Raw genomic sequence first — 9,771 nt, 5'->3', positions numbered from 1 at the left:
GCTAAAGACACCACGGACAAAAAGGGGCCTCCCTCACCACTTCAGAGGAATGGAGGACTACAAACAGGCATTCTGGTGCTCTACCCCACTCCTCAGGGAGGGGTGCAGTGCCGGGGCCATTGCCCACATTTATAAGGAACTCACAGTCAGCCATCACTCAGCTGAGCATCTTCTCCTCCAGGAAGCCCTCTCCAACCACTAGGACCAGGCAGGGGGCACCCCGGTTGGCCTTCAGACACACCACACAAGGCCATAGGTTGTGGTACAGAAGTGCCCCTCCCTTAGAGTGAAGTTGGCCTACATTTCCATGCCCAGGGCCCTGGAAACCTGGGCACCTCCTGCCTCTGAGATAGGCCCTCAGGGCTGTACTTAGGGGACCCTGGGAGCCTCCTACCTCTGAGATAGGCCCTCAGGGCTGTACTTAGGGGATAAGCCAGGCTATTTTCATCGTTTCCTTCCTCCACTCAAGCAGCAGCCACCACTGCCAGTTCCCACAGCTCACACACCACCACTGCCAGTTCCCACAGCTCACACACCACCACAGCCTTGACCAGGATGCCACCAGCTCGCAGAAGGTATGCCCCACCCAAGGCCTCACAGGTAAGTGGTTTCCTTAGTTCCAGCATGACCTCCTGCCTGGTGCCCACTCCAGACGAGCTGGCAGAATGAGAGGGGACACTGTGCCTCTCCCTTGACCCTGTCCACAAAAAGATGGACTGTGGGAGAACATTTGCTCTGCGATGTCAGCCAGCAACTTGGCTGAATCAGGAGCCGTGTGTCAATCAATGGGCACTCCCTGAAGCCTCCTGTGAGCTGGACCCTGGTAGGGGAGCAAATGTTTGAGAGGGGGAAACAGTCCCTAGTCCTAAGCTGGGAGGGAAGGCGGGAAACGAGGCAGAACCAGACGGTCCTGAGACATTTTCCTGACTCTGCAGTCTGCCGTGGACTTCTGGGCGACCCTGGGCGAGTGCTTCCCTTCTCTGGGCCTTCATTCCTCAGCTCTGGCCACTGGCCTAGACGAGTGGCTTTAGACAGGTCCCTCTGAGGTCCCCTCTGTGCTGCCAGCTGGAAAGCCCGCATCATGAGAGACGGCCAAGGTGTAGAATGTATGCCATGGCCTGACTCCAGGCTCAGGCAAGGGACTAGGTCTGGAAGGTCCCTTCCTAGCCTCTGTGGCCAGGGACTAAGACTGGAGTCCCTCAGCAGTCACCGCTCCCCTATCTGAGCAGGGGCTGGGGAGACCAGGAAGACCTGTCCCTTGCTACCACACTTCCTGGGCTGCATAGTGAGTTCCAACCCAACCTAGAGCACAAAGTTCCTGCACCCTCCAGAGGCCTGGAGAGAAGGGACACACCTTTGTCCAGCACAGGTATCCTGGTGTAGGCTGACAGGCCCCAATCTCATTGCTCTCTGCCCACAGCAGGCCTGCCGGATGACTACCTGGGGGCTCCTGTTTCTGCTCTGGCCCGTGGCCACAGCCACCCAGGCCTGCCCAACGCCCTGCACCTGCCAGGCCTTGGAAACCATGGGGTTAAAGGTGAACTGCGAGGGGCGGGGCCTCACAGCCCTGCCTCTGCTGCCAGCTCACACTCGCCAACTCTTCCTGGCCAACAACAGCCTGCGTTCAGTGCCACCAGGTGCCTTCGACCACATGCCTCAGCTGTGGAACCTCGATGTGACACACAACCCCTGGCACTGTGACTGCGGCCTCACCTACCTGCGCCTCTGGCTGGAGGACCACATGCCAGAGGCCCTGCTGCACGTCTACTGCGCCAGTCCTGACTTGGCCACCAAGCGTCCACTGGGCCAGCTGACAGGCTATGAGCTGGGCAGCTGCGGCTGGAAGCTGCCACCATCCTGGGCCTATTCGGGGATCTGGTGGGATGTGGCACTGGTAGCTGTGGCCATACTGGGCCTGGGCCTGCTGGCTGGCTTGCTGAGCACATTCACAGAGCCTCTGAATTGAGCCTAGTCCATGATACCAGGCTGGAAGTCCAGACCTAAGCTGGGTGCCCAGAAGCACCAGCCTGAGTTGGTCCATGCCATCTAAAGCCCACACAGGAGGAGCTGCTGAGATCACTCAGTGGGAAAGACACTTGCTGCAAAGTCTGAAGACCCGAGTTCAATCCCCAGGACCCATATCATAGGAGAGAACCGAATTTCACCTTCATGCTCATTCTGTTGATGCACAGCAAATAAATAGATGCGATTTTAAAAATCAACAATGAACCCACTGAATAACCTTTTTTTTTTTTTTTTTTTTTTTTTTTGGTTTTTCGAGACAGGGTTTCTCTGTGGTTTTGGAGCCTGTCCTGGAACTATCTCTTGTAGACCAGGCTGGTCTCGAACTCACAGAGATCCACCTGCCTCTGCCTCCCATGTGCTGGGATTAAAGGCGTGCGCCACCATCGCCCAGCTGAATAACCTTTTTGTATGAGCTCAACATAGTAATTTTCTTAAATCTGGCTTCTTCTAGAAACCTGCATTCATTTTATTTGAACCTGGTTTGAGGTTTCTCTCTCTCCTAAAGTTTCCCACCCAGTCACCCCAATTCCATAATCTCTGAGCAGCCTGAGCCAGGTCCGGGGACCAGTTCTCATGGCTTCTGCCAGCAGCCTCACATGACCCAGCTGACTGGGCACAGGACTGCAGGCCCCCTCCTGGACACAGCAGTGGTAGGGCAGAGTGAACTGAAGACCCAGGGGAGAGAGAGCATCGTCATGGTGCTCTCCCAGTTGTCCTGGGACCTCTGTTCCAGCATGAGAGGCCTGGGGGCTCCCTGCATCTCCTCTGACCTCCTCACTCTTCTCTACCTGCTCCTTCAGTGCAAAGGAGAAAACAACTCTTCCCCACGTGCTGGCACCAGCAGCTTCCCATCCTGCCCTAAGCAATATCAGAGTTTTACCCTGGACACCTCTATCTATCTATCTATCTATCTATCTATCTATCTATCTATCTATTTATCTCTAATGGAAGTTCCATAGTTACCTGTGAGCTAGGAACTGTACCAACCAGGGTGGGCCTATGAGTCAGAGGTTCTACTAGGAAGGCCAAGAGGGCAGAGTGCCCTATATGACACCAGCCTGCAGGACTCAGTAAAGAGTAGGAGCCAGAAGTCCAGGAGGGAAGACAATGGGGAGAGGTAGGGACTGGGGTAACTAGACAGCCTGGGCTTCATTTGTAGGCCCATATGTCTACATGGTGGGACAGCTAGGCTCTCAGGCCATAGTTAGTACCTGAGGTAGTCAGGTAACTTTCCAGACAGGCTGCCGCTAACCAAACAAAAGGTCAGGAGTTGCTCTGCTCCTTCTCTGTAATTTGGAGGATACCTGACTAGAGATGCTAATTCAAGCCTACATGACTGAGCTAGCATACAGACCGGGAATACATGACAGAGGAGACACAGGTAGATGTGGAAGTGACTAAAAGCCATTCACCTGGTTACCTAGGAAACAGAATGCTAATGATTTTACCCCTCAGTTTACATTTTGGTATAAAAGCTGTTTGGAGAATAAATGAGGGGAATTCTTCATCATGTAAACTCAGGATTTCATGAGGGATCACAGAGAATCTCCCTCCCGATAAAGCCATGTGAGTTGTGTCTTTATTCCTGTGCCTCCACGCTGGTCCAGGGAGAGATACATAATACAATAAATACATAAAAATGTAAAAAAATAAAATCTCGACTGGCTGGGGAACCTGGGGTGGATATAGATTGGTTTTCTCAACCTCGGACAGAGGAGTTTCCTTCTGCAGTGAACAACCCTCAGTGCCGACTCATAGCTGGTCCAAATGCAGAAGAAGGAGACTGTGAGGGCTCAGCCCTAAACAAGACATCTGTGTCAACCCTTCCAAGGCTCAGAGAACACTGCAGAAGAAGAGGTGGGAAGAACATTTGTGCCAGGAGATCAGGAGGGATTCTATCAAACGCCATCTTCTGGATGCACTCACAGCATCCACAGTTACCTGGACAAGACCAAAGCACTCAGAGTCCATCACGGATGAGGGAGGCGTTCATAGCTTGGGGGCTACTGCCAACTGATGACTGCTGAGGGAATCATTTTGTTCAGTGTGGTCACTGGCTGGCCATGCATGCAGCACTGTTTGGGCTCAGTGAGTTACTTGAAAAATAAACAAACAACCAGAAAAAAAAAAACCACAAAGGTGAGAAGAAGGAGGAATACTTGTTTGGGGAGGGGGACACACGTTGTGGGGTTCTGCAGGGAAGGAGGGTTTGGGGAGGATAAGATCACACTATTATTTCTAAAAATCTGAGAAGCCCAGCATAATGGTGTACGCCTTTAATCCCAGCACTCGGGAGGCAGAGGCAGGTGGATCTCTGTAAGTTTACAGCCAGCTCAGTCTACATAGTGAGTTCCAAACAAACAAAAAATCTGAGGGACTAGACATATGGCTCAGCACTAGGACACTGGGAGGAGGAAGGAAACCCCCTGGAAAGGAAAACAGAATAGATAGTTATGGAAGGATTTGAGAGGGTGGCGCTAGAACAGCAGGATCAAATAGGGAGGTGGAGGAAGAGACAGGCAAGTTAGGGGGTATGGGGAGAGACAGCTAAAACTCATGGCCATTTGAGGGGTCTTATGGAAACCTAATATATATATATATATATATATATATATATATATATATATATATATATATATATATGGGTTCACACACATATATGTGGGTTCATATATATATGTGGGTTCATATATATATATGGGTTCATATATATATATATGGGTTCATATATATATATGGGTATATATGTGTGTGTCTAGAAAACTAAATTGGAATCACCAAACAACGAGGGAGCCAAAGCCCCACAAGACATCTCTCTCCATCAAATCAATCCTCCAGTGCTGCGAACAGGCTGCATCTAGTGGAGTTGTTGGCGAAAGGGGTCTTACGGAAACCTCAACCAACCCAGGCTACTGCCAAGGCCATTGCTTGCTCTCCACAAATTGACGGTAAGGCCCTGTTGCTGAAGACAACATCTAAATAACCCAGCTGGTACCCACCTGGAGCCTTCGCCCATACTGACTAGTGCACATGGTACTGGAAGGTACTCTGCTTACTATCTGAGAAGAAGCATAAACGTCAACCTAGCTACAAACCCTCTGATCCACAATGGGGTCCTGCCTGCAAGATGTGCAAGCGCAATAGTGGCACCAAGCCTGTGGGGGTAACCAACCAACAGCTGGCTGGAATTAAAGCCGGCTCTGAGAAGGAGCTCATGCTCAACACTGCCTGTGTGGCCAAGAACCTGAGACTAGATAAGACATGGGCCTAGAGGGAAACCAAATGCTGCTGCTCCATTAAAAACAAAAGCAAAGCAAAGCAAAACAAAAAAAAAAAAAGGAACAGAAATGTAGCAATAAAATGACTCCTAATAACATTCTGCTACTCATAGATCAGTATCTTGCTCAGTCATCAACAGAGAAGCTTTCTCCTGCAGTAGACAGGAACAAACACAGAAACCTACAGCTGGACTGTGAGCAGAGAGTGAGAGACCTTGGAACACTCAGTCCTAAATGGGATTCTTCATCAAATCCCTCTCCTCCAGGGATCAGGAAACACTGCAGGAGAGGAGGTAAGAGGATTGTAAGAGCTGGGGACACAGACACACAACACACAAACAGGCTGATGAACACAGACACGAGGACACCAAGAAAACAAGGCTGTAGACACAACTGGACTGACGTACATATGAACTCAGAGACTGTGGCACACTGTGGCACATGCACAGGGCCCACACAGGTTTAAGTCAGGTGGGGTCCCAGTTCTGAGGGGAAGTAGATACAAGCTCCCTTCCCTAATTCAGAAGCTATCTCCAATGAACCACTCGCAAAGGAAAAACTAGTTTTGCTTTTTAAAAAAAAAATTTAAAAAAACATAATCTCACTAGATGCACAAACCACATTTAAGTTGAGGTCGCAGGCTCAGTAGTAGACAATGCAACATGAAGTCAAGATATTTTGGGGAGGTTTTTTGCTTCACAATGCTTTGTCTGGGCATCTTTTATTTTTTTTAACCTTACAAATTTTTTGCTTGTATATTATGGTTTCCTATTGTTTTTATGGGTTTTCTGTGTGTGTAAACTTGTTTCTCTCAGCATATGTATGTGTTTCTTCTTGTGTTTTTACTTTGGATGCTTTTTTCTGTTCTGCTTTTTATTTTATTTATTATTGTTAGTAGTAGTAGTAGTAAGATTCCTGTTTGTCCTGAAACTGAAAAGCTTCTGTAAAGCAAAGGACATGGTCAACAAGACAAAACGACAGTCTACAGAATAGGAAAAGATCTTCACCAACCCCGCATCAGAGGTCTGATCTCCAAACTATACAAAGAACTCAAGAAATTGGTCATCAAAAGAACAAATAATCCAATAAAAAAAATAGAGTACAGACCTAAACAGAGAACTCTCAACAGAGGAATCTAAAATGGATGAAAGACACTTAAGGAAATGCTCAACATCCTTAGTCAGCAGAGAAATGCAAATCAAAGCAACTGAGATTCCATCTTACACCTGTAAGAATGGCCAAGATCAAAAACACTGATGACAAATTATGCTGGAGAGGTTGTGGGATAAAGGGAACACTTCTGCATTGCTGGTGGGAATGCAAGCTGGTACAGCCCCTTTGGATATCAGTACAGCAATTTCTCAGAAAATTAGGAAACAACCTTCCTCAGGACCCAGCAATACTATTTTTGGATATATATCCAAAGGATGCTCAATCATGCCACAAGGACATGTGTTCGACTATGTTCATAGCAGCATTGTTTGTCATAGCCAGAACCTGGAAACAATCTAAATGCCCCTTGACTGAAGAATGGATAAGGAAATTGTGGTACATTTACACAATGGAGTACTACACAGCAGAAAAAAAAACAACGACATCTTGAATTTTGTAGGCAAATGGATGGAGCTAGAAAACATCATATTGAGTGAGATAACTCAGACCCAGAAAGACAAATATCACATGTACTCACTCATAAGTGGCTTTTAGACATAAAGCAAAGAAAGTCAGCCTACAATTCACAATCCCAGAGAACCTAGACAACAATGAAGACCCTAGGGGCTGGAGAGATGGCTCAGTGGTTAAGAGCATTGCCTGTTCTTCCAAAGGTCCTGAGTTCAATTCCCAGTAACCACATGGTGGCTCAAAACCATCTGTAATGAGATCTGGTGCCCTCTTCTGGCCTGCAGACATACACACAGACAGAATATTGTATACATAATAAATAAATAAATAAATATTTAAAAAAAAAAAACAATGAAGACCCTAAGAGAGACATACGTGGATCTAATCTACATGGGAAGTATAAAAAGACAAGACCTCCTGAGTAAATTGGGAGCATGGGGACCTTGGAGGAGGGTTGAAGGGGGAGTGGAGAGGCAGGGAGGGGAGCAGAGAAAAATGTAGAGCTCAATAAAAATCAATTAAAAATATATAAAAATTTTTAAAAATGAAAAAAAGATTCCTGTTTGTATGGATTTGGGTGGGTGGGTGGGGAAGTAGAAAGGATCTGGAAGGAGGTGGGGGAGGGGAACTGTAATCAGAATATATTGCATAAAAAATATTCAATTAGAGAGGGAAAGATAGTCCAGCCATGATGGCACACACTTTTAATCCCAGTACTCTGGAGGCACAGGCAGGTGGATCTCTGTGAATTTGAGGCCAGTCCCTACAGAGCGAGTTCCAAAACAGCCAGGGCTACACAGAGAAACCAAGTCTCAATAAATAAATAAATAAATATTTAAAAAAAGATGAGGAGAGGGCACATGCAAGTGCACCGGCTGCTTTCCAGAGGACCCAAGCTCAGTTCCCAGCACACGCATGGTGACTCACTACCATCGATAACAGTCCCAGGATGGTAGTAGGTCTTATGCCCTCTTTGGCTTCCATGGGCACTGCATGTACATGGTACATGGGCATCCATACAGACCAAACACCCAAACAAAAAATTAAAATAAAAATAGGGGACTGGAGTGCTGGTTCAGCACTTAAGAGCACTTGTTCTTGTAGAGGACCTGGATTCAATTCCCAGCTCCACATGAAAGCTTACAACATAAAAACAAAACAAATAAACCTTAAAAAAATAATAAAATAAAAACAAAGAAAATGAAAAAAATTAGAAAAGAATCTGAGGTAAAGGCAGTGTCCACACTTTAAACAAGTCACTGGCTGATAGCCTTAGGCCATATGAGGAACAGCAGAGCCAGTTTTGACCCCTCAGTACCAACCACCTTCTTTCACGCTTCCCCATAAAAGGGCCCTGGAATTTTGCAGGTTGGAGGGCCAGAATTCAGCAAACAGTTTCATAAGAAACAAACTTCTGCTGGGCACGGTGGCACATCCCTTTAATTCCAGCACTTAGAAGGCAGAGGCATAGAGATCTCTGAGTTCAATGCCAGCCTGGCCTACATAGTGAGTTTCAGGAGAGCTACATAGTGAGATCCTATCTCAGAGGTGGGGGGGGGGGGTCTTTGAATCTACTATGAACGAGAACCCATTGTGTGAGCGCAGTTTCAGAAGGGCATCGTATGCAGAGAGTTCTTCAAGCCCCGGACAGGACGGGGCAGGAACCAGATGGATCCATGTGGGATGGAGGCGGGGCAGAGCATCCCACCAGACCCTACGATGTCACAGATGAGGACAGTTTATCAGCTGGCCCGTATGTATGCACTTGGTGGACACCCAGTGACTGAGTCCAAAGCACCTATTAGGACCCTCCTGAGACTACAGCAATGGGCAACGTGGGACCCAGGCTACCCTAAGGATAGTGTGAGCATCCGTAAGATCAGTGCTAGAACAAAAGCTTATCCCTTAGGCACATGGGTCCCGCTCCAGGTACGGGGACCTGGGAACAGGGGTTTTGGCCCGGAGAAGCCCATCCTACAGCAACAGTGTGAGTTATTCAGCAGCTGGGGAGGGTGTGGACCCCGCAGCAGCACGGAGAACGGTAGAGGTGTGTGCTGCAGGCAGCCGTGTCAGAGGTAAGCAGACTCAGCAGCTGTGTCCGCTACCTTCTAAGACACCAGAGGCCATGAAACGGTCTGAGCAAGGAAGCTGAGGTCTAGTCAATGTCTAACTCGCTCTCAGACAAGCCCTGAGAAGGGCTGGTGGGCCCCACTGCACCAAGGCTACTGGGTACAAAGGACAGGTCTAGCGTGGAGCTTTGGTGATCCTCAGCGAAGGCAGGTAATACTCTGGGCCCAGAACTCAGCTCAGATCTAGCTGAAGTCAGGCTCAGGAGGGAACTCAGGGCTTAGAAAAAGTTCTTATGGCCTTCGACCTGTTTCCCTGCTCCAAAGTCCAGGACTGCACCTGGTTTCCTTCGAATTTGGCCCATAGTCTTAGCATTCCTGCAGTGTGGACAGAGGCATTGGCGAATCCTGGAGACAGACAAGCTTAGATCTAAGCCTTTGGAGGCAATGAAGTGGCCGGTCTCAGGCAGACCTAGATCTGGGTTTGACATCTCATGGACACAGTGGGCTGTGTCACTTCTTGACATAAGCAGGTATTCCTTCTCCCTGAGATATGTCCCTTCTGAAAGCCAGAGACACTTGGTCTCCAGGGTCCTACATTCTGCACTGTGAGGGCTCCTTAGGGCTTCCTGGGGTATCACTAGACCAGTTAGAGCCTCCATTTGTGGAAACTGGAGCCTTGAGAAAGGGAATAACTTTGCCCAAGTCACAGTCAGGTAGACTGTCCCAGACTCCTACCTTGGTGAGCTACCAGCTCATGGACCCAATTCTGACCCTCA

At 48.3% G+C, this 9,771-nt stretch overlaps 1 protein-coding gene across 2 annotated transcripts; it reads left to right on the top strand.

Annotated features, from left to right (window-relative positions):
* The first annotated feature begins 471 nt into the window (after positions 1-471).
* Gp9 (glycoprotein IX platelet) lies at positions 472-2,203 on the top strand. Of its 2 annotated transcripts, none has more exons than XM_075982015.1 (2): positions 472-600; positions 1,424-2,203. In XM_075982015.1, exons 1-2 carry the CDS (start codon positions 556-558, stop codon positions 1,964-1,966), a joined length of 588 nt encoding a protein of 195 aa, XP_075838130.1. In that variant the 5' UTR covers positions 472-555; the 3' UTR covers positions 1,967-2,203. The 2 variants fall into 2 exon arrangements, with proteins under 2 accessions (XP_075838130.1, XP_075838128.1); XM_075982013.1 differs by having other exon boundaries at positions 1,421-2,203.
* The last annotated feature ends 7,568 nt before the right edge of the window (positions 2,204-9,771 follow it).

This window comes from Microtus pennsylvanicus, chromosome 8 (genome assembly GCF_037038515.1).
Source record: "Microtus pennsylvanicus isolate mMicPen1 chromosome 8, mMicPen1.hap1, whole genome shotgun sequence".
NCBI lineage: Eukaryota > Metazoa > Chordata > Mammalia > Rodentia > Cricetidae > Microtus > Microtus pennsylvanicus.
Note: the sequence above shows the minus strand (reverse complement) of the source record. Positions and strands in the feature narration are given on the sequence as shown.

What these genes read in the sequence shown, in the direction of transcription:
- Gp9 (XM_075982013.1), top strand. Translation starts at nt 556, where the DNA reads ATGCCACCAGCTCGCAGAAGGTATGCCCCACCCAAGGCCTCACAG. An exon ending in CCCCACCCAAGGCCTCACAG is followed by an intron (nt 601 to 1,420) that starts GTAAGTGGTTTC and finishes CTCTGCCCACAG; the next exon opens with CAGGCCTGCCGGATGACTAC.